Below are 25,527 nucleotides of genomic sequence, written 5' to 3'. Positions count from 1 at the left end.
TTTAGGGATCTGATTGAAACTCAGATAATCGGATATTTAAACTATCGTTCTGTTTTCCCTATCTGGTTCTGACTATGCACACTTCCTTCCCACAATATTAATGGGTTGTTTCGGTTTAACTTTTTTGCAATAAGGGAATCTCCTTCCTTAGAGGTTTTTAAGATCAGGCTTGACAAAGCCCTGGCTGGATGCTTTCGTTGGGGATTGGTCCTGCTTTGAGCAGGAAGTTGGACTAGATGACCACCTTAGGTCCCTTTCAACCCTGATGTTCTATGAACTTCATGTACCTCAGAATTAAGTTCTAATGCTAGACAGCAATAGAATCATAGAATATCAGGGTTGGAAGGGACCCCAGAAGGTCATCTAGTCCAACCCCCTGCTCAAAGCAGGACCAATTCCCAGTTAAATCATCCCAGCCAGGGCTTTGTCAAGCCTGACCTTAAAAACCTCTAAGGAAGGAGATTCTACCACCTCCCTAGGTAACGCATTCCAGTGTTTCACCACCCTCTTAGTGAAAAAGTTTTTCCTAATATCCAATCTAAACCTCCCCCACTGCAACTTGAGACCATTACTCCTCGTTCTGTCATCTGCTACCATTGAGAACAGTCTAGAGCCATCCTCTTTGGAACCCCCTTTCAGGTAGTTGAAAGCAGCTATCAAATCCCCCCTCATTCTTCTCTTCTGCAGGCTAAACAATCCCAGCTCCCTCAGCCTCTCCTCATAACTCATGTGTTCCAGTCCCCTAATCATTTTTGTTGCCCTTCGCTGGACTCTCTCCAATTTATCCACATCCTTCTTGAAGTGTGGGGCCCAAAAGTGGACACAGTACTCCAGATGAGGCCTCACCAATGTCGAATAGAGGGGAACGATCACGTCCCTCGATCTGCTCGCTATGCCCCTACTTATACATCCCAAAATGCCATTGGCCTTCTTGGCAACAAGGGCACACTGCTGACTCATATCCAGCTTCTCGTCCACTGTCACCCTCTAGGTCCTTTTCCGCAGAACTGCTGCCTAGCCATTCGGTCCCTAGTCTGTAGCTGTGCATTGGGTTCTTCCGTCCTAAGTGCAGGACCCTGCACTTATCCTTATTGAACCTCATCAGATTCCTTTTGGCCCAATCTTCCAATTGGTCTAGGTCCTTCTGTATCCTATCCCTCCCCTCCAGCGTATCTACCACTCCTCCCAGTTTAGTATCATCCGCAATACTAGTGAATTCAATAAGAACCTGATGCTGTGTGTCCTCAGGACCCACTGAAGTCTGACATAAGTCAGTGTTCATGTTCTTAAAGTCAATCTTAAAGGAATGCAAACTTTAATTCTATTCATTTATATATATTCCACCCCCACTCACTATTCTTGCTCCAACAACTTTTCTAGTTTTAAAGGTGCTTTCTCTTCCTGCCACTGTGAAAGATCACACAAATGGGAAAAACTGTCTGACTAGACATTCAGTGCTGTCAAAATATACCAGGTAACCAAACTGAGTAAACAGAAAATTCTCAGAACAGTGATCTTACATGTTACATAGACAATGGCAGGTAAAAAATTAATTTCTTTGTGGAAACTTTTAAACTAACAACTGTCTCTTTTAACTTATTTTTGAGTTGATGCTTGGGAGATGTATTTGTCTCCAGTATAAAGGCGCAATATTGTCTTGTTAAACAGGGTAAACCAAGATTGTTACGTAAGCCTTAACTTTGATCGTTCCTTCACCTTTGTTTGGCATATCTAAACTACTAATTGTTCTTACGTTTTTTACATTACCATTGTGTGATGAGCCTGCTAGCTGGAGAGCAGAGAAAGCAATGGATTTCTGAAAACCTCTTTTAAGATAATATTCTTGTTTTGTATTTCTCACAAAGTTGCTCTTTATTTTTTTATTATTAGAAAACGCTCTGTGATGTCATTCTCATGGTCCAGGAAAGAAAGATCCCAGCTCATCGTGTTGTGCTTGCTTCAGCCAGTCACTTTTTTAACTTGATGTTTACTAGTAAGTCTTCTCAAAATTGGCTTATTTTAATGTTTTTAATATTTAAAATAAAAAGGTTAACGACTTTTTGCCATTGTCCAGGATGGACAGGGATGGTATCCCTAGCCTCTGTTTGCCAGAAGGAGGGAATGGGCAACAGGGGATGGATCACTTGGTGATTACCTGTTCTGTTCATTTCCTCTGGGGCTCCTGGCATTGGCCACTGTCAGAAGACAAGATACCTTTGGTCTGACCCAGTATGGCCGTTCTTCTGTACATGATTCTACGTTTGTAAGTTCAACTTTCATGATAAAGAGATTGCACTACAGTACCTGTATTAGGTGAATTGAAAAGTACAATTTTTTTTTTACAGTGCAAATACTTGTAATCAAAAATAAATATAAATTGAGCACTGTACACCTTGTATTCTGTGTTGTAATTGAAATCAATATATTTGAAAATGTAGAAAACATCCAAAATATTTAAATAAATGGTATTTTATTATTTAACAGTGCGATTAATTTTTTTTAATCACTTGGCAGCCCTGATAAGAACAGCTATACTGGGTCAGACCAAAGGTATATCTAGCCCAGTATCCTGTCTTCAGACAGTGGCCAATGCCAGGTGCCCCAGAGCGAATGAACAGAACAGGTAATCATCAAGCGAGCCATTTCCTGTCTTCTGGCAAACAGAGGCTAGGGACACCATCCCTGCCCATCCTGGCTAATAGGTATTGATAGACCTATCCTCCATGAAGTTATCTAGTTCTTTTTTGAACCCTGTTATAGTCTTGGCCTTCACAACATCATCTGGCAAACAGTTCCACAGGTTGACTGTGCATTGCATGAAGAAATACTTCCTTTTGTTTGTTTTAAACCTGCTGCCTATTAATTTCATTTGGTGACCCCTAGTTCTTGTGTTATGACAAGGAGTAAATAACACTTCCTTATTTACTTTCTTGACACAGTCATGATTTTATAGACCTCTACCATATCCCCCCTCCTCCTCCCTCCATTGGTCAACTCTTTTCCAAGCTGAAAAGTCCCAGTCTTATTAATCTCTCTTCATACAGAAGCCATTCCATACCCCAAGCATTTTTGTAAAATTTCAGAGACTGCAAGTCCACTCAGTCCTACTTCTTGTTCAGCCAATCGCTCAGACAAACAAGTTTGTTTACATTTATGGGAGATAATGCTTGCCTGCTTCTTGTTTATAGTGTCACCTGAAAGTGAGGACAAGCATTCTCGTGGCACTGTTGTAGCCAGCGTCACAAGATATTTGAGCCACAGGCGCTAAAGATTTGTATGTCTCTTCATGCTTCAACCACTACTCCAGAGGACATGCTGATGATGGGTTCTGCTCGATAACAATCCAAAGCAGTGCGGACCAACACATGTTCATTTTCATTATCTGAGTCAGATGCCACCAGCAGAAAGTTGATTTTCTTTTTTGGTGGTTCAGGTTCTGTAGTTTCCGCATTGCAGTGTTGCTCTTTTCGGACTTCTGAAAGCATGCTCCACACCTCGTCCTGTTGGATCATATTAAAGAAGTTCTGTATTAAAATCACACATGAGTTTGATTCCTCAGAGTTTAAATTCCAGGGTATTACTAATTAAGAGGTCTCTTGGTTTTTGGTACTGTTTCTCTCCCTCTGTGTGAAATCTGCAAGCTGCTAATTGTGTTAGTACATTCTAAGACAGTCTGTTCTCAAAGCAATTCGCACAGAGAGAGAGTATTGCTTTGAGTCTGTAACAACAGAAACAGCACCCAAAGACTCCCCGCCCTTTTGTTGTATTAACAATTGTGATTAAAATAGAGAGAGAGGATGTATGTGGATGGATGCTTGGTGTGGATAATAACTGAATGATCAGGGAGGTGCCAGCCTAAGAATCCAGTGTCCATCGGCTGAAGAAGGCGTCAAGTGGAAATAACCAGAGGACCCCTGGAGGGCAGACTGGAATCCACCCAACAGCCTCAAGAATGGGAGAACCAAAGAACAAGATGACAGGTTTCAGAGTAACAGCTGTGTTAGTCTGTATTCGCAAAAAGAAAAGGAGTACTTGTGGCACCTTAGAGACTGACCAATTTATTTGAGCATGAGCTTTCGTGAGCTACAGCTCACTTCATCGGATGCATACCGTGGAAACTGCAGAAGATATTATATATACACACAGAGACCATGAAACAATTCCTCCTCCCACCCCACTGTCCTGCTGGTAATAGCTTATCTAAAGTGATCATCAAGTTGGGCCATTTCCAGCACAAATCCAGGTTTTCTCACCCCACCCCCCCACACACACACAAACTGACTCTCCTGCTGGTAATAGCCCATCCAAAGTGACCACTCTCTTCACAATGTGTGAAAACCTGGATTTGTGCTGGAAATGGCCCAACTTGATGATCGCTTTAGATAAGCTATTACCAGCAGGACAGTGGGGTGGGAGGAGGTATTGTTTCATGGTCTCTGTGTGTATATAATGTCTTCTGCAGTTTCCATGGTATGCATCCGATGAAGTGAGCTGTAGCTCACGAAAGCTCATGCTCAAATAAATTGGTTAGTCTCTAAGGTGCCACAAGTACTCCTTCTTTTTAAAGAACAAGATAACATCTAGCAGCACGGAGCCGTCAGGAATGTGCTATCTGCTGATTGATTCAGCAAGAGCATGATGAAGCAATTCCCATAGACTGGCCTAGGAAGAAATTCCTATAAAAATGGACTCTAGAAAGTGAGAACTTTGGGGGTCTGATTCTGCAAACCAACTTCCAGGAGCATCAGATGAGCATCTGACAAGGCCCTGCTCCCTCCTCATGTCCAGGCCACCTGGCCAGTGGCTTGGCATGAGCAACTCTAAGGCTGGTAACTATGATAACAACCTTGCAGAACCTGTGTGTGTGTGTATATGAATGAATGTGTGAATAAATATGAGATTGAATGTTAAACTATAACTGCTTACTATGATTCTTTCTGTATTCACAATAAATGTGGTATTTTGCTTTTTCCCCTTTAATAAGATCCTGCTGGTTTTTAATTTATTGGTATAACAGTCCCTCTCAGATTTTGGAAGGCACTTCAGATTCTTAAACCTTGGGTCAAGGGCTGTAGCTATCTTTAGAAATCTCACATTGGTACCTTCTTTGTGTTTGTGAAATCAGCAGTGAAAGTGTTCTTAAAATGAACATGTGCTGAGTCATAATCTGAGACTGCTATAACATGAAATACATGGCAGAATGTGGGTAAAACAGAGCAGGGGACATATAATTTCCCCCCCCAAGGAGTTCAGTCACAAATTTAATTAACACATTTTTTTTTAACAAGCTTCATCAACATGGAAGTATGTTCTCTGGAATGGCAGCCGAAGCATGAAGGGGCATATGAATCTTTAGCGCATTTGGCTCATAAATATCTTGCAATGCGGGCTACAAAAGTGCCATGCAAATGCCTATTCTCACTTTCAGGTGACATTGTAAATAAGAAGAGGGCAGCATTATCTCCTGTAAATGTAAACAAGCATGTTTGTTTTAGCAATTGGCTGAACGGGAAGTAGGACTGAGTGGACTTGTAGGCTCTGAAATTTTACATTGTTTTGTTTTTGAGTGCAGTTATGTAACAAAAAAAAATCTACATTTGTAAGTTGCACTTTCAAGACAGATTGCACTACAGTACTTGTATGAGGTAAATTGAAAAATACTATTTATTTTATTTCTAAAGTGCAAATATTTGTAATAAAAAATAATACACACCAGAATACAATACATATGAAAATGTAGAAAAACATCCAAAATATTTAATAAATTTTAATTGGTATTCTAACAGTGTGATTAAATTGGTATTTAACAGTGTGATTAAAACTGCGATTAATTGTGATTTGGTTGTTGGTTTTTTTTGAGTTAATTGCGTGACTTAACTGCGATTAATCGACAGCCCAAGTTCTTATGTTCTTAAATGTGAGTAGAGTTTACAAAAGTGAAGTTATTATTGGAATATTAGCAATAAACTTTTATATGATGGTAAAGTATAAATTAATTTTTTTTTCTATTTAAAAAGTTCCTATGTGTGAATATTTAGGTTCTGGGAATGCTGGTTTTGTTTTTGTTTTAAGGTTTTTCCCCTTGGTATAGTTGCTTTACTGCTGCTTTTTGTGACTGGTGGAAAAATAACTGCTCAGAGAGTGATAGACTGATGTAGTTCTATTGTTACTTTTTTCATTGCAGCAAATATGCTTGAATCAAAGTCCTTTGAGGTGGAGCTAAAAGATGCAGAGCCTGACATTATTGAACAGCTTGTGGAGTTTGCTTATACTGCGAGGTACCTTGTTATTTAAAAGTTCGTCATTTTTTGCCAGAAAGTTGACAGCTTTGTGTGCCATTTATAAAAGATAAAATCTCCAAGAAAAAACAGTGTGTAGTTCAGCAACTTGTTACTATTCATAGCTCCTTATTTCAGTCTTCCTTAAAATTTGTTAACATTGGTAAACTTTTTTTCTCTGTACCATTGTCATTCAAATATTATTCCCACTAAAATGTTAGCGTGCCTTGATCCTGAAAACACTTAGGCCCATTTAGGATACAAGGTTTATGTGTGTCTATGTGTACACTAGGGCTCGTGTAACCATGCTTGCGCGAGCTCTCATCTGAGCTGTGCAGAGTGCAAGCTGAGTCGAGCTAGAAAATTACGTGTACGCGAGCAGGGAATCCACACCGTGAGTTCCATGTGTAGACATAGCTTCAGTGTGTGTAGTTAAACTCTAACGTGTTCGTGTGATCAGGGCCATAGTGAGGTAACTTAATAAAACAGGGTTTCTATTGTTCCAGGTTAGGAACCTTTTTTTTTAATTGAATATATAATTGGCAAGTTTTTGTTTTTGTTTCTAAATGAACATTCTCAAATGCCTAAATGTGCTGTTTGCATTACTACATGGAGTCTCTAAACATCAGTCTGAGAGCACCTAAAACTGATTGATATTTACCTCTGTGAAAGAGATACCAAAGGCTCGGATCCTGCAAGCTGCTCTCTGTGGGTAGGGCCCAGCTTATGCCCCGTTAACATCAGTGGAGCTCTGCTTGGGCACTGATCACCGGAGTCTGCTTATGCAGAATAGCTTGCAGGACTGGGGCAAATGTTTCTAGGAAGATTAGATGGGTAGCTCTGTAAACTTCATAACAATATTTCTTTTCTCTTCTGCTTTTAAATAGTACTTCAGTCATCTGGATTGTGTATATGGAGCTTATTTGGGCTAAAAGGGCTGTGGGGTGACACTTGATGAAGAGATGGTCCATTCCTTCAATCTGCTACCACTTGTATAAGGGCTAATTGTACAAATGAGGGTTGCAAGATCAGGCTCTTACAAATGTCCAGAGGTTAAGAATCATCCTTTAGAATTCAGGATCAGTGGTTCCAGCTTGTCTTTATTTGCTTATTGTTATGTAAGTTATTGTATTAAGGGAGGGCAGGAAAGGACCTAAAGGAAGAATACATCTCACACTTAAATGTAAGGTAAAGCTGTCTGGGAAATAATTTTACAAATGTTTTTGCATAACTTTGTTTAAATGTTTTAAACACCAGTAGCTTGGTAGTTTGTGGTGCTCATTTTACACTAAATGTGTTTTGCAGAATTTCCGTTAATAGCAATAACGTCCAGTCTTTACTAGATGCAGCAAACCAATATCAAATAGAACCTGTGAAAAAAATGTGTGTGGATTTTTTGAAAGAGCAAGTGGATGCTTCAAACTGTCTTGGTAAGAGATTACTTTAACACAGATGCGGCATTTTTCAAAGAATACTTTTAAAATGATAATGAGCGGGATGTTTTTCTTTTTAAAAGACAACAGAATTTGCACAAATCAGGTATATCTCCTTCAATATGCCATAAACTTTTGAGACTTCACTTGGAAACTTATGAACTGCAAAATATTACTAAAACACTTATCCCACCTAGATAAACTCAAGTTTCAGAGTAGCTTCTACAAACAATATTTCTTATAAGAGGTTCAGTGGATTTAAGTATAGGATCCTGTTTAACAGAAATGAAGATTATAGTGTCATGTTCGTGACTCTTCTTGAGGAACAGATGTCGTTCTCATTATAAACTGAGGTCCCAATTCTACAACCAGCCCTGCCTGTGAAGAGACCCGTTAACCTCATCCAATTATGGGCTTGTACAGGATTGGGAACCAAAAGTGGAATAGCATTCCATTGTGGTAGAAGTATTTCTTTCCCTTCTTTCCACTGAGATAAATCCATAAGTTTGTGTTTGCCTCCAGTTTCAGAAGAAGAGAAGCATTTAGTTCTTTCAGCTTGAATTGCAGATGAGTTGTGGGTGCTATGGGTAAAACTGTGTGCTATGTAAGTAATAAAAATACCATAATTTCAGGGATACTTATTCCATTGGCATATATGAAAACTTCTTGAAATACAAACTTTGGGAAATGTCTAACACCTTTTTATATTTTCCACCTCCCTGTATAGGTATAAGTGTATTAGCAGAATGCCTAGACTGTCCAGAACTGAAGGCCACTGCAGATGACTTTATCCATCAACATTTCACTGAGGTTTACAAGACAGATGAGTTTCTACAGCTGGATGTTAAACGTGTGACACATCTTCTGAACCAGGACACACTGACTGTAAGGGCAGAAGATCAGGTAAGACTCCAGTTTTCTTAATAAAATGTGTCTTCTACCAGCTAAATACATCAATTGAAATGATTAAACACTGATTTACACTGTATTACATTTACTATTTCCATAGTGCTTCACAGATCGTGGAATAACTTATGAATCCTGACCCAGAAATCTTTCAGTCTAATTCAGACAAAAACAAATACAGGGCAGCATTTCAGGTGTGGGAAGCTGTGTAGTTGTGAGGATGGCTTCAAGGAAATAAGGAGGGGATTATGGAAAGAGTTCTGTCTATCCAGGTCCATATATGACAGGGGTTCTCAAACTGGGGATTGGGACCCCTCAGGGGGTCACAAGGTTATTACATGGGGGGTCGCGACCTGTCAGCCTCCACCCCAAGACCCGCTTTGCATCCAGCATTTATAATGGTGTTAAATGTATAAAAAAGCGTTTTTAATTTATAAGGGGGGGGGGTCACACTCAGAGGCTAGCTATGTGAAAGGAGTCACCAGTACAAAAGTTTGGGAACAACTGATATATGGCCTCCATTGCTGTAGTTAAGGTTAAGATTTTTGTCTCAGGTATTTTTAATAAAAGTCACAGACAGGTCACAGGCAATAACAAAAATTCACTGAAGTCCACAATCTATCTGTGACTTCTACTAAAAATACCTGGGGGAGGGGGAAGACTAACACTGGGAGCCCCTCCGGGGACTGACCGACTGGCCTGTGCGGTGGGCTGAAGCTGTTGAAGTCATGGAATCCGTGACCTCTGCGACAGAATTCTATCCTTAGCCATAGTACATGAGCTGAGTTGGAAGAGGAATCTATGTAACTGGAATGGACAGAGCACTCAAGAAACCTGGAAATGGAGAAAGAAATGAGATTGACTAGATAGAAGATCCAAGACAATGCTTGTAGGCAGCTAAAAGGAGCCAGAAGACCATTCAGTAAAAAGAATTACTGCCGTTGTTGATGGCCCTAAAAGTTGTTGTCTTCACTCCATCCCATTTGGAATGTAGGACTCTGCAGATACTGCTTCTGCATGTTGTTTTCTAGCCAGTCTTTGCAGCTACATAAAACTATGTGAATTTGCTTGGGCAAGATTAAACAACGAAGCTTCAGTTTCTATCAAAGTCTGTGTGTGGTCTTTTGTTTTGTTTTTTAAATGTTGAGTGGTAAGAACATGAGAACTGACTGCTACGAATTGTGGAAATGAGTGAAACTTGAGAGTTCTAGCTGTGGGCATGGAAACACTGAGACCACAGAGTAACACCCTAGAAACTAAAAATGCAAGTTCCAAAAGCGTTGGAGTATTTTAGAGGGGGTTGGGTTTGGTTGTGGTTTTGGTTTTTTTTTGTTTGTTTGCAGGCTTAGCTAACTAATAGAATAGAGTTAAAGCCCTAAGCTGAGAGGGTGAGCTCCAGCTCAGCTAGGTTGTAAAAGATTTTGTGTAGGAAGAACTTAGCCTGCATAAAAAGCCTCTAGGAAAGTGGGTATGAAAAGATTTAAGTTGCATAAATTGTTCTGTATTATCAAAGGGAATTTACTCTCAAACTGTCTGCCAGCCAACCACTCCTGCATGAAGGGTGATTGTTGGGGTATCCGGATGATCTTTGTACACACAGTAGCTTGTGTACCACTCCAGAGTGCATTTAGCTTTAGCTAAGGAAAGTTGGTTTAGTTATAAACTACCTTTCATATTTTTCCTGTATGTTTCCATCAATAAGTGTATATCATGTTTTCTGTTCCAATTATACATCTGTTGGGTTTACTTAGTCTGAAGGGTTAGTAATAAACCTATCTTTTTTTCATTCACCCTTATTTTCTGATTTATAGTTCATAAGTAAAGATTATAACTGAAATGTTTTAGTCTGGTCACGGGGACAGTCCTTTGACCTTAGTAATTCAGAATGTGGCAAAGGGGTTTGGTGGCAGAATACTCATCCAATTTGAACTCTAATTACTTGTTATGGTCAGTTTTCAGCTCAAGTGTGTTGTGACAGCATGACCAGTCATAACTTTTATTTAAAGCAGAGACTGTCCAGTGTAAACACACTAGATAAAGCAAAGAAACACTTTGCATTCCTGTATGTAAATGCAGCAACTGTTTGTTCAGTTATTTTAGCATGCAAACCCTGGATGCTTTTTTCTTTAAACTTCACCCAAGGTGACAACAGAAAAAATGCCCACGTGTTGCATATTGGCATACTTGGGTTCTTTACCAAGTTAACTTACTGAAATGTTAAATTTGCAGTAATCTGCTGTTAATTGTTTTAAATAACTTTTATTTGAGGGGGCCCTCCTAACAAAGGTGCTATTGTAATGTGGAATAAAAATAATATAAATATGTTCCAAGACACAAAATTCCAGTATAATTGAAATCTCCCTCACATTGTAGACTAGAAACATTATTAAAAAAAAAAGTTACAAGGTATGTCAAGTAAGGGCAGGGTTATAAATCTTGTGTTGTATTATAACATCTGCCTTTTGCTTTGGTCCTGGTCATACAAATCCTTATGCTCATGAGTAGACTTGATATTAGTAGGGCTATTCAGGTGAATAAGAATTTTCAGGATTGGGCCTTTTATTTGAAAATAGAATTGGTTTTTATAGACCGCTCAAAATCTGAAGCCTTTGTAGGCTGTATTTATCCCAAAGTAATACATTTATTTTGTTTAGCATTAAAGTATGTTGGGTTTTTCACATTTTTGTGAAATTCACACATTGTGGAATCATAAATTAGATGAACTTTCAATGTAGGGTTGCCAGGTGCCTGGTTTTCAATCAGAAAGTTCGGTCGAAAAGGGGACCTGGCAATGTCCAGTTAGAACTACTGACCAGTCATCCAAAGTCTGGTTACTTCTGGCGGGGAGGCGCTGGGTCATCACCTGCACCAGCCCCTACTCAGCTGGGGCTGCCACCTTCCTGCGTTGGGCTGCTCCAACTCCTCGGCTCTGTAGGCGAGTCCATTCTGACCTGGGTGGCAGGGAAGGGGAAAAGCAACGAGCGACGTGGGGGAGAGGGAAAGAGGAGTGGATGGGAACAGAGCCTGGGGAAGAGGCAGGACGGTGAGGTTTCGGCATTCCTGCCAGAGTGTCCGGTTTTTAAATATTACCAACTTGGCAACTCTATTTCAGCTACACAAGAAAAACTGTTTTGAAGCTTTAGTTACTTTTCTGGGTTTTGTTTTTGTGTTTTAGGTTTATGATGCAGCAGTCAGGTGGCTGAAGTACGATGAACCTAACCGCCAGCCATACATGGTCGACATCCTTGCTAAAGTCAGATTTCCTCTTATATCGAAGAACTTCTTAAGTAAAACGGTACAAGCTGAGCCACTTATTCAGGATAACCCTGAATGCCTTAAAATGGTGATCAGTAAGTTGCCTCCGAGTTGCACATTTTAATATTCCATACAATCAGTTCAGATACATAACTCTTTTTTGCTCTCTGACTGTTGCTTAATCTAATGTGAAAATATTTTTCACTATATTTTAGTTTAAATTGGCAATAACTGTATGCCTTCTAGGGTGTCTCGTTTAGCTGAAGTTGATTAATTGCTTGTCAAATAAATAGCACCTATTAGAGTATAACAGATATAATGAGAAAAGAAATGAAAGTCGGCAGTAAATGATCCCAACTTAGTGATAAGTAATGAAATGTGGCTTCCTTGTCAAGATTATTAGGGATAATTGGGAGGGTTAGTGCACTTTTGAGACTAGCTAATAACTTTAATATTTCTCAGGTTTAGATTGGAATTAATAAGAAAAGTTTATGTCAAAATGTCTGAGCCTATGAAGCTTCCCTAGGTGACTTAAGAAAATTAAACCTATGCTCCACTATCTCTGGTACTAATGCAGGCTGACAATTGGGACTAAAGATACAGCATTCTAAAAGTGCTGAATGAAATATCTCTTTGACATAGTGTGTGTTTATTTAAATGAATACATTTAAAAAACAAAACAGGGAGGGGCAAATCCTCCTACCCCCACTTCCTGACATGGATTCCTAATGCAATCCCTAAAACTTCATCAAATGCCAGTGATGAATCCAGATATTCATAAACATTATTCAGGCTTTTGGAAAGAAAATCCAAATTTAATTTTAGCCTTTCAATTACTGCTGGAATAAACTACATAGCACTGCTTTAAAAGCAACACACAGCCATTCTTCTCCTGCTAACCTAACTCTTACAAACTTAAGTCTTCATCCTTCAGGGTGTTGAGTGATCTTGACTCTCAATAAAGCCAAATGGAGGTTAGAGCTTTTGGTATAAAGCAGGTGCAGGGTTGAGGAGACAAGTTATATACCACTGCTGATATTAGTAAAATTTTTGGACATACCAGAATATTTCCTAAACAGACAGTAAAGTAAGTGCTTGCATTATCTTTGAAAAGGTCTTATACTGTTGCCACAGGTAAACTAAGGTTTTGGTTTGGTTTGGTTTTGTTGATGAGAAGGGGAATGCAGACAGCTAGCTCTCCTCTGTGGTGTTAGCTGGAGACTAAAAACAAGTCAATGTCTTTCTAGCATGCTTGTATCCCCTATTTAAATTTTGCTGGTCAGGTTTCTCTTTTCTTATACTTCTACTTTTGGACTTCCCAGGTCTGCCTTTTCTATGCATGTTTCCTTCTGCCAGTTCCCCTGTGGTAACTTTCAGTTATGCCTTTAACTAAATGGATAGATTTTTAAACTGGAATAGAGCATGCAGGCACCTTTTATCCTTGTTTTATTTTGACATTGCTGGACCTGTCTGACATGGATCCTAAAACTGGGCATCTGTCCTATCCCTATGTTCCACTACAGCGTTTCCCAACTGGGGGTCTGCAAGCCCTTTCAAGGGGGCTGCAGGGCCCCGTGGCTGAAACCCGGACCCCGAGTCCTAGCACCCCCCATGGGGCTCAAGCCGGGAGGTAAGGGGCTGAAGCCCCAATCCCCGCCAGGGCCCCCCCCCCCCCCCAGAGCTGAAGCTGGGACTCCTGGGAGGCGCAGGGCTGAAGCCCCGATCCCCGGTGCCCCCGGCGGGGTTGGGGACCCGATGTATTGGCACAAACAGCTCCCTGGCAGAATTTCCTATCTAGGTTGTACTGAGCATGCTCACCCGAACGGAGCAGGCTCAGTAGATAACTGCTATTGGTGGGGAAAATGTGTTGGCTGCTGTTTTTGCCATTACACCAGGCAGTGCGGGGCAGCTGCTGCTCTGGCTGGTGCCATGGAGCAGGCAGCCGCAGTGTTCCTTCCTCAGGCAAGTGCAGCGTTCCTTCCTCTCCTGCTGGTGCCCCGAGTTAAAGCTGCTCCTCAGCTCCTGAGTCCCAGCCCCCTCTCCTCCCACAGAGGCAGCTGGTAAGAGCCGCCCGGGTGGGGAGAATCGACTCCATGGCCGGCAGACGCCTCCAGGAACAGGACCCGCCCCAGCACACAGCCCCTAGTACTCCTCCTCTTCCTGCACCCTGAGCTATGCCCCCCCCTGTACCCTGAGCTACCCCCTGCCTGCACACAGCCCCAGCTACCCCTCTCCTTGCACGCACAGCCACCCCCTGTGTGTACAGCCCCAGCTACCCCCTTTCTGCACCTTGAGCTACCCCATCTGCACACAGCCCCTAGCTACTCTCTCCCTGAACCCTGAGCTACCCCCCTGCCTGCACGCAGTCCCTAGCTACCCCCTTCCTGTGCCCTAAGCTGTTTTCAAACTTTTTGAGATAAGCTCCCACCTTTGAGTTATAATTTTTTGTTCACCCCACCCTGCCACCGCCACCAACCCAGACTGGTGGGTGGCCTGCTGAGGTGAGTCGGAGTGGAGGATGGCACTCCCTTTCTGGACCACTGGCCCCTGTCCCTTCCCCCCCAGAAAAAGAAGTGCCCTGAGCCCCCTCCCCCTCCTTCCCTTCTACACCCCCCCCTCCGCTGGGCCCTGGAGTGTTTATAGCATGTTGAGGGGGGCCTTAGAGAGGAAAAGGTTGAGAACCCTGGTTATACTATATATTCTCTCTTAAATGGAAAAAATTGGTGAATATTTTCATGAATGAAAAGTAGGCTTAAGAAAAATGCTGGATATTTGGAAAACATAGCTTAAAATTCGTTTCTCTTCAATTATCATATGCATACATACCTTTGTGCACAAACTGCATGGATTTCCTTGTAGGTGGAATGCGATATCATCTGCTGTCTCCAGAGGACAGAGAAGAGCTAGTGGAGGGCACCCGGCCACGAAGAAAAAAACACGATTACCGCATTGCCTTATTTGGAGGATCACAGCCACAGTCCTGCAGATACTTTAATCCAAAGGTAAACTGTTACGTCAAAATTCATGCAGTGTCTCTGTTGTAATTTGCGTTGGTGGTGGTATTAACAGAGCACTGATGACATACTTGGTGCTGTACAGATAGATACAGAGAAAGATGTGTGATGGGTTGGACCCCCCCTTCCTGGGGTGCCACCTGATGTGCTGGGGTCCCACTGAACCCGCCTGTCTCACCAGACTGGGTCCACCCCACTCTTGCTGCTGTGTCAGGCTCTCAAGCCCCCATCCAGCACACACACGGGTAGGGACACATCCAGCTGAAGAATAACACAGAGTTTGCAATCAGCTCTGTGTGGGAGGGCTCAGCTCAGAGAATTGCCCATCAGTCTGGTGCACATACCTTCTGGAGTGTAAACCCAAAATTCTACTGTATGGTGTTGTATAGAACTATACACAGCACAAGCTCATGAAATTCACCCCGTCGCTTAACGTGGAGGAAGATACGCACAGCTTCCCCCCCCCCCATTATGAATTGCACAAAATGGTTTTGGAATAAACAAAAAACAAGTTTATTAACTACAGAAGGTAAATTTTAAGTGATTATAAGGGATAGCAAACAGAACAAAGCAGATTACTGAGGAAATAAAACCAAAAGCGCAAACTAAACTTAATACACTAAGGAATACTGGCTACAAATAGAAAAGGAGTACTTGTGGTTAGTACCAATTGGTTAGTCTCTAAGGTGCCACAAGTCCTCCTTTTCTTTTTGCGAATACAGACTAACACGGCTGCTACTCTGAAACCTGTCATTATGCATGGCTACAAATAATAATTTCTCACCCTAAACGTTGTTTCAAGCAGGTTGCAGAGTTTCTTGAAGGTAAACTGCACTCCTTGCAGCTTAAATCTCCAGGGATTCCTTTTACAGGCTGATCTGTCTTGCCTGGGCTCACCCTCTCTTTCCCCCAGCTTTTAGTTCCTTTGTTTCTTCAGGTGTTTTCAGCAGTCTTCCTTCTTGGCCGGGGCGGGAGTCGAGAAGAGCCTAGATTAACTCACTCCCCAGCCTTAAATAGGATTTACATATGGCGGGAATCTTTTGTTTCCTAGCCCATCCTCTTTCCAGTGGAAAAATATCCGCTCAAGATGAGACCCTGTACCAGACAACATGACCACATGACTTTGTAGAGTCAAAGCAGCATCCCAGGAAGCTTCTCAGGAAGGTGGGAGATTAGTATCTTCAAAGCCCTATTGTCCTTCTTAATGGAACCATCCAGGCTGATTGCCTACTGTCTGGTGGGCATTTCCCCAAGTACACACACAGTTGTAACTGCTACATAGTCAATATTCCTAACTTCAGATACAGAAATGATACATGCATACAAGTTGGATAATCACATCAGTAAATCATAACCTTTCCAATGATATCTCACATGATCCATCTTGCATGAAACATATCTTAGTTATGACATATTCATATTATAACAATATTTTTATGAAGAATATGGGGTGCAGCATCACAATATGGTCCTGGGCCCAACAGCTTAATGTTTAAAGAGCAAGGTTAACTTTTTGATATTCTTAAAACTACCTATTTACATACAGTACTTAATTTTTATTAATGGTACCAAACTTATTTCTCTGCAGTAATTGATATAAAACTGATTTAGTATAACTATTCAAGAGCTTTAACAGCAATGCTATCCTTGTTGTTGGAAACAGATAAATACCGGGAAACACGAGCATAAAGCAATTAAGTAGGAATGCGTTGTGTGAGGAGAGATCTAAAGGGACATCGTCAATTTTAAAAATTGTACTTTTCTCTGCTTTTTTTTAAATTGACTAGAATTGAAGTTGGTGTCTCTTAGCCAATTTTGTATTCATATTAATTGTACCTTGTCACATTTACTGATCAACCTTTGATATAAAAAATTAAAAACTGATAGAACTGCATACTCTTCAAGAGCCAAAAAGACCTTTTTAGTGTAAATTAAGAGGTTTGAATGTATGATAGCACAACAGATTCCAGAACACTTTTACAAAATGCAAGGTGGGTTTTTTTTGTTTTCTCCCCCCCTCCCCCCCATCATTCTGATATTAGGTGCTTGAGCTCTGCATAAAGATGACAGGTAATTACTACTGAGTCACAGTGGTGGGTGCATCTTGTTAGTTCTAGCCAGCATCTAAGTGGAGTGGGAGCCTTTCTGAAACCAAGGGAACTAACTGTTGGGCAGAAGAGGATCTTTAATTAAAAATCTTAGAAACCAGCCAAGCTTGGAGATTCAGAGAGTCAAAGACTGAGGCCAGAATGGACCATTAGATCATCTATTCTGACTTCCTGTATACTCTAGGCACTTAAATTTCACCCAGTTATGCCTGCACTGAGCCCAACAACTTGTGCTTGGCTAAAGCACATCTTTCAGAAAGGCAACCAGTTGTGATTTGAAGACCTCAAGAGATGGGAGAATCCACTGCTTCCCTTGGTATTTTGTTCCCAGGATTAATCACCCTCACTGTCAAAATGTGTCTTATTTCCAATCTGAACTTGTCTGGCTTCAGTTTCTAGGCTCTGGTTCTTGTTATGCCTTTCTCCAGTAAATTAAAGAGCCCTTTAATACCCAGTATTTTCTCCCTGTCAAGGTACTTATACCCTCTAATCAAGATACCTCCCAGTCTTCTTTTTGATTAGCTACACAGATCAAGCTCTTTAAGTCTCTCACCGTAAGACATTTTCTCCTTAAATAATTTTTGTGGCCCTCTTCTTCACCCTCTCCAGTTTTTCAACAGCCTTTTTAAAATGGAGACACCAGAACTGTACACAGTACAGTCTCACTAATGCTGTGTATAGAATTAAAATCGCCTTCCTACTCCCCAGCATGCATCTCCAAGGATCGCATTAGCCTTGCTTGCCACAGCATGGCTCTGGGAGCTCATGCTAAGTTGTTCACTTCAGAGTCCCTGACTTTCAGGATACAGTCCCCAATTCTCTAGGTATAGCCTGCTTTCCTTGTTCGTACATATATCACTTTGCATTTGGCTGTACAAGTGAGTCTCATCATACGTGCATTTAACTTGCGTGAATTCAACTGTATGCGCTCGGCAAAAAAACAAAATAAAAAACAAGATACCTGTAAACAGTGCAGGTGATTCCACCCACCATTCCACTCAATGAGCGTATGCCCCGGAGTGAGTGTGAGATGGGAGACGTGAATCTACTGTTCCCTGAGTCGGTCTCAGTTCCCACATGCCTCTCATAGCGTGAGCATCTCGCCACGCTGAGTGTGATTCTAGTGTTTAAAAATATGTATTTTTTGTACAACATGGCCCCTAAATGCAAGCCAACTACTTCATCTGGTGCTCAACAGAAGAAACAGCGATTTGTTCCAACGCTGGAGGAAAAACTGGCTGTGATGGACTTATTGAGTGATAGTATGTCAGTCTCCAGTGTGGCGTGTAAATATGGCTGCAACAAATCTAGCATCCGTGCCTTCAAGATTAGTGAGAGAGAAATCCGTCAAGCCGTGGCATCAAGTGCTCCAATAACTGCTAAGGTGATGAGCCAGGTGTGTGATAAGACTTTAGTGAAGACTGAAAAGGCATTAAACTTATGGCTGGAAGACATGATCCGTAAACGTGTGCCTATCGATGGCAACATGTTGCGAGAAAAGGCTCTTAGCCTCTACGCGCTGTTCAGACCTCCCGCCGAAGAGGGACAGCCTTCTGATGAAAAGGAATTTAAAGCCAGCCAAGGTTGGCTTAACAGTTTTAGGAACTGCTTCAACCTCAAAAATGTGCAGACTACTGGTGAAGCTGTATCTGCCAATGAAGAGGCAGCCAAAGCCTACCCTGAACAATTAAAGAAAATCATAGAAGAAAAGAGCTATCTTCCGGAACAAGTTTTTAATGCTGACGAGACTGGGCTCTTCTGGTAAAAAATGCCCAACCGCACTTACATTTCAAAATCAGAAAGACAAGCCCCTGGCTTCAAAGCAGCTAAAGACAGTGTGACTGAGTTATTTTGTGGCAATGCGGCTGGGCATTTAATAAAGTCGGGCTTGCTCTGCTGCAAATCCCCGTGACCTAAAAGGCAAGAACAAAAATCTCCTGCCTGTGTTCTGGGAATCAAATAAAAAGGCTCGGGTGACGGCAGCATTATTTCTGGATTGGTTCCACAAGTGTTTCATTCTGGAGGTCAGGCAGTACCTCGAAGAGAAAGGACTTGACTTTAAAGTGTTACTGGTCATAGACAATGCTCCTGGCCACCCTGCGGCACTCCGATTTGCACATAATGACGTTGAAGTCTTTTCTCCTCCCCAATACACCTCCATCCTCCAACCTCTCGACCAAGGCGTGATTCACTGTTTCAAGGCCACATACATGAGACTTACATTCTCATGGATACGTAGCACTATGGATGCTGATCCTAATCTTAATGTGATGGAGTGTTTGGGAGTCCTTCAACATTGCCGATTACATCACTTATATTAAACAGGCAATGGATGCAATCAAGCCTGAAACAGTCAATGCATGTTGGCGAAACCTATGGAAAGAATGTGTGAATGATTTTAAGGGTTTACCAACCATTGACAAAGAAGTGAAACGCATTGTTCATGTGGCCAGGCAAGTGGGTGGTGATGGCTTCATCGACATCCTTGAGGAAGAAATTGAAGAATTAATTGAGACCCATAGAGAAACATTGACTGATGAAGAGTTAGAGGAACTGATAAAATAGTCTACAGAAGACGAAGATGACGATGAACAGGAAGAACCAGCAAACTGGAATCTTCATAAATTTGCTGAAGTGTTCCAAGCAGCGAAACACTTGAATGATTTAATTTCTGAATACGATCCCTCTGTGGAACGAAGCCTCAAAATCACATGTAGTATTACATTACGATTTGAGACCGTATCAAGAAATGTTTGAACAGCTCAAGAGACAACAGCGACAGTTGCCGATCACCATGTTTTTCAAGGAAAAACAACCAGCAGCAGATGAGCCTACGAAATCAACTTCTCGAGCTGAACCAGAGCCAACCTCTTCGTCTACGACTCGCTTTCCGTCACCCATGCTCTCCGTCACCTCCGTCTCCTGGATTGACGTCAAACCCTGATGACCCCCTGTAATTAAAAATACAGTACTGTAAAATTATATTTTGCATATGTACTCTTTATTATATATTGTATACATTATACATTTATACATTACTGTACGGGGTTGTATATGCAAAACCATGTGCAATATACTGTACTTTATAGGCGATTTAAGGGATTTTCAAGGGTAATTTTGACTATAGGCAATTTTTGCCTTACATGCTGACTTTAGAACCTAACCTCCACGTAAGATGCGACTCTACTGTATTAAGGTATATTTTGTTTGAATGGACCAAGCCTACCAAGCAATCCAGGTTGCTCTGTGTGACTGCTCTGTGCTCATCATTTACCATTCCACAATTCTAAGTATCATTAGAAAATGTTATCAGCGATGATTTTATATTTACTTCCAGATCATTGATGAAAATAATAGCATGAGGCCTAGTACTGATCCCTTTGGAATCCCACTAGAAACGTCCCCATTCAGTGATGATTCTCCCTTGACTAATTTTTGAGAACTGTCAATTAGCCAGTTCTTAATCCATTTAATGTGTGCTTTATTGATTTTTATTTATTTATTTTGGTATAATGCTAATTTTTTTATTTCAGTTACTAATAAATCCCAAACTGCAGGAAGAGAGTAAATTTGGATGGTATGCAGTGTATATATACTCTGGTAATCTCAGCTGCTTACAGAAAGATTATCTATGCTCTCCACTGTCACCTCAACACACACAAGAATCCTAACACACACTGATATCATCTATTTTAAAAATTTATTGGGGTGATGTGTTTTTATAAAAATACCACATAGCAATATACCATATCAGACTTATTGCTGTAAAATTGGCATATCAAATATATGTTACAGTTTCAAATGGCTGTATGCTGTGTGTGTTTTTGGTAGACTGTGAAGGGCCATTTGAGGCCACAGAATCTATGATTCAGAATGTAGGAGTCCCTGGGTAAAATCTTGGGTTCCATTTGAAGCGAATGGCAAAATTCTCATTGACTTCACTGGGATTAGGCTTTCATTCCATGTCTCTTCCTTTTTGTGCACAGATGTCTCCCTTGAAATCCAGGAAAATTTAACCAGACTTGCTCTTTCCTATACCTGCATCTGTCACTTGGCTCTAAGAGCACTTAAATTCTCTGTCTCCAATGATGTACTGCTATTAGGAACTGTGGACTCCTAAATAATTACACTTTACCCCTTCGATCACTTGATTCACATACTAAAAAAATATATATATGAACGCTGTCTTTGTAGGAAACAAGAGTGGAGATTTATATGGTAGGATATCATTTCCATTAAAATGATGAATTCCCAGCAAGGAGTTGTTCGGAAAGGTGCAATGCACATTTGAGACTATACCTATTTTCTTTGATCAGTCTATTCATCCTCTTCAAACAGTTACTTTTTTCTGACATTTTAACAAGGCTGTGATGTATGCAGTGTGCTTTGACTCTCTGTGTTAGATCAAATTGTTTCTCTTAATCTCAGATCACATAGGTAAAGTATGAAATTATTTTAAGGCAGAATGGAAACTGGCTCTGAGTGCTACAGGTTCAGTCATTAATTGGTAGTTCTGTTACCTTGGCTTATCCAGTCTCTTTGCCAACATTAATAATAAAAAGGCTAAATTCCATAATAAGTACTTCCTGTTAATTGAGGTAAAAGGGGGGAAGACCCATTAATAACTATATAAACTAGTACAGAATCCCTAGATATTTTTTTTTGAAGGTTTAATCTTGTAAAAGCCCCTGATATATGTTCTGTGTGTGCTGCAAGGCAATAACTTGCAACTTGAAGAAAGGTTGTGTTTGCTGTCAGGTGATCTTCAACCGAAACCTAAATGAGATATTACAAGTAAAATGGTTTGAGTCAGACCACATGGAGCCTTTTGAATTTTCCAATGTTCTGCAACAATTACTCTGACCCATCACAAGGTCAGAATTATTTGACTGTGGATGGAGCTTTGTGTAGCCCTGCTTGGTCAGAAGAACTCCTCCTGAGTTATATGGCCTTGAAGGTGTCACATTAAAGAGGAGTGACAAGTGGGTAATTGGAGATCTGAGAATTAAAGACTGGGTAAAAGCATTCTGTGAACACTGGCTGCTGCTCATACACTTGTGCTGCTAACTAGCCATATATTAGATGTTCCATTTGGTATATGTTGAGCAGTTCTGTATTTACTCAACACCAACAATACCGAAAGAGCTTTTAATAAGTCTCTCAAGCAGCACTGTAATTAATCTTTTATTAAATTAGTATTGTGGTATCGCCTAGAAGCCACCAAGCAAGGATCAAGGCCCCAGTATGCTTGATGTGGTATATGCACACGGACAAAGCGTTTGCAATCTAAGGCTCTAATCCCGCAAAGATTGGCGCACATGCTTAATTTTACGTATTGCCAGTGATCTCATGGAAATCAGTATGACTGCTCTCAGTGCAAAAAGTTAAGCACATATGTAAATCTTTACAGGGCCTTAGTAAAGAATGAAACTCAGTTATATGCAGCCTGCTGCACACAGGTTTGATAGAGAGGTAGTCCTTCATATTTAACTTTAATGTAGAGAGTTTCTTCCTATTGAAGAAACACTGCTAAAGGTTGTTTCTATTCCAGTAATTTGGAAGGGGAAGCTATTTGGTGGGAAGGAGCATTGTCTTCAAAGAGGGTGATTAAGCATCTTCCTCAACCTGTCATCAATATTTAAAAACAAACAAAACCCCACCATGACTTAGGAAGGAATTTCAGATGACAAATCACAAAGGAATTAAGTTCTGTGTAGGAACCAACACTGTTGTTAATGCCCTCATTCAGCAAAGCTGGTACTTAAGTGCTTTGCTGGACTGGGGCTTTAGAACGTTATCATTAAATAAACCCACAGGGATCCCAGTTAGTGTCTTCTACAGGTTATAGAAGGATCATTGAGTCCCATGTTGCTATCCTTTTATTTTGGGATTTAGCTGGTGTTTAACCTTGGAAAGTCCTGCCTTTCCATATGTCTCTGAGTCATCCCTTGCTGTGATTATATAATACTTCTCCAAACTAGATTGTTGAGTAGCCTTCTTGGAGTAATACTAAAAAAATGTAATAGAGTAACAACATGGTGGTTGCATGACATCTGCTATTGTAGGAGATAAAATATCATTTAAATCCCACAAAAGTGAAGAAACTTGAGTGTTAAAGGGACACAATCAACTTGCAAAAATTGCACTTCTCCGTAAAATGTTTTCTCTACTAGTGTTACAAATAAGTGTAAAAGGTGCAAAAGATTTCTTTCAGGTTCTTTATTTAGTACACAAAGTGCTATCAAATGCAGAATTTCTCCTGTACAAACTTCTAGTCAGTTTTCCTGTTTGTTTTTTCCTTTTTCATAAAATGGGGAAGAGGAAAACCATTTAAAATAAAAAAAAAAAAAAAAGTGATTGCACACACTGGCACGGAAATTAGGAGGAGTGGTTGGAAGCTATTTCTACCTTTTGTCAACATGCTATTTAGTCAATTAAGTGTCCTTTTTAAAGTTAAATTCTGCTTTCCTAGATGTACCATGGCTGAGGGCTCCTGTGATGCATGCCCTTCCCTCACTAAGAGGGGGAAAGAATGGTGCATCATTAGGATGACCGGACAGTCCCATATTTGATCCCTCCTGCAGGTGTCCCAACTCTTCCTTAAAAATGGGTAAATCATCCCGTATTTTCTGTCTCGCCCCTCCCCATCAGTACTAGCTGGATCCCTGCTGCCAGCCCACCAGCGGGGTGAGGGGAAGGGGTCTAGTGGCCAACGGTGGGGGAGGGTGTGCAAGTTTGGCGGTGGGCTGAAGATGCAGCGCGCGGGGCCGGCCACTCCCCCTGCTGGTCTGTCAGCACAGCCCCCGCTGTGTGCCGGCTCTTGGCCAGCAGGATCCTACCCTCCGTCCTGTTTCCAGGAGGCACTGGCTATGAGCTGCGATGGTTGGTGAGTGTGAGCAGGCGCCAGGTGGCATCCGGTTACATGTCGCCTCTGCTGCCTACGCATCGGCCCTTTATGTGCTTCCCCTCTCGCTGTCCTCTCCCTGCTTTACCCATAAGCGCCAACTTTGTGGGTGCTCCAGGGCTGGAGCACCCACGGGGAAAAATTGGTGGGTGCTCTACACCCACCAGCAGCTCCCCGTCCCAGCTCACCTCCGCTCTGCCTCCTCCCCTGAGTGCTCCCGCTTTTTCCCCTAGCTCCCAGTGCTTTCCGCCGCGAAACATCTGTTTCGCTCGGCAAGCCTGGGAGGGAGTGGGGAGGAGGGGGAACGCAGCGCACTCAGGGGAGGAGGTGGGGCTGGGTTGAGGATTTGGGGAGGGGTCCAGAGGGGCAGAGTTGGGGCGGGGACTTTGGGGAAGGGGTTGGAAATGGGGCTGGGCAGGGGTGGGGGGTGCACGAGCACCCACAGGTGCCATGAGAAGTTGGCACCTATGGCTTTGCCCCATCATCCCCACCAAGCCCCGCTGCTCCTCCATATCCCCTCCAGCGGGGCACGTCCCATTCGCAGTGCTGTGTGGAGAACCAGCCCCTGGTCGGAGCTCTCAGCTCGCCAACAGCCTGGCCTGCAGGCTCCTTCCTTCCCCCGCTGCCTGTGGCTGGGCCAGAGCCCTGGGAAAGCCCAGGCCCAAGACCCTAGGGCCCGGGGCGCTGGCCAGGAGCTGAGCCCTGCATGTGACAAAGTCCCACACAGCGCTGGCATGTTGAAGCCTCTCCTCATGCTGCATGGGGTCAAACCCACTAGATCTCCTCTGCGGTTGAGGGAGAGAAGCTTTTTGCAATGAAATCAGGTAGAAAACAGGATGATCTTACACAAAGCAGCAAGAGAACTTGAGGTTTGAGTATTCCTTACTTAGGCTAGTGTTTTTCCAATGCTGTAGCATACCTTCTCTGGAAGCTGTTGGGAGGGTCAGCCTAAACAGCATCCTCTCATGTGACTTTACTGATTGTGACCCAGGGTGCCTGGGGCAGCCCTCACTGGGAATGCCAAGGTCAGGGCAGCCTGCAAAAGGGAGAGCAGATGCTTCCAAGACTGGTGGGTAACACTGAAGTTAAACTCCCCAACCAGTCACAGACTCTGCTTCCTATCCCCCACACTGGTTATCAAGAAGCAAAAAAAGAAATCCCACAACCCCTTTATTGCATTCCAGTTCTCTGGCTCCCAGTCAGCACCTAGGTCCGGTACAGTGAGAAGTTACTTTAAAAAAACTCTGCTCACATATACAAAAATGTTCTTTTGACCCCAAAGGGTCAGCCACGTTACCAGGTCAGAACAGGTTTGAATCTTACCTAAAATACCACGCTGCCAGCCAATCCTTTAGTGTCTAAACCTAAAGGTTTATTATAAAGAAAAAAGAACAAGAAGAGAGTTGTTAAATGGTAGAACAGTCACATACATACAAAGATTCAAAGTATTGGTGAGTTTGCTGGCTTGAAAGTCCCTCTGGAATACATCCACAGCTTGGATGGATCATTCAGTGCTTTGTTCAGAGCTTCAGTTTGTAGCCACGTTCCTCCAGAGGTAAGAAGCAGGATTGGAGACGATATAGCTGCCTTTTATAGTCTTTTGCCATGCGGCTTGTGCTTCCTTTGTTT

General features: G+C 41.9%; 1 protein-coding gene across 4 annotated transcripts in view; it reads left to right on the top strand.

Annotated features, from left to right (window-relative positions):
* The window catches only part of KLHL7 (kelch like family member 7), a 49,361-nt gene that overhangs the window by 8,181 nt on the left and 15,653 nt on the right, over positions 1 to 25,527 (top strand). For all 4 annotated transcript variants that reach the window (XR_012157521.1, XR_012157520.1, XR_012157519.1 and 1 more), the window contains exons 2-7: positions 1,891 to 1,993; positions 6,185 to 6,278; positions 7,584 to 7,708; positions 8,439 to 8,614; positions 11,793 to 11,967; positions 14,732 to 14,874. Coding sequence is in view for 1 of the 4 variants with exons in the window: in XM_073333725.1 (XP_073189826.1) it covers positions 1,891 to 1,993; positions 6,185 to 6,278; positions 7,584 to 7,708; positions 8,439 to 8,614; positions 11,793 to 11,967; positions 14,732 to 14,874 (816 nt within the window). In the remaining 3 variants the exon portion in view is untranslated. The remainder of the gene's footprint in view (positions 1 to 1,890; positions 1,994 to 6,184; positions 6,279 to 7,583; positions 7,709 to 8,438; positions 8,615 to 11,792; positions 11,968 to 14,731; positions 14,875 to 25,527) is intronic.

Source organism: Lepidochelys kempii, chromosome 2 (genome assembly GCF_965140265.1).
Source record: "Lepidochelys kempii isolate rLepKem1 chromosome 2, rLepKem1.hap2, whole genome shotgun sequence".
NCBI lineage: Eukaryota > Metazoa > Chordata > Testudines > Cheloniidae > Lepidochelys > Lepidochelys kempii.
The sequence above is the reverse complement of the archived record's forward strand: the minus strand, read 5'-3'. Positions and strand labels throughout refer to the sequence as shown.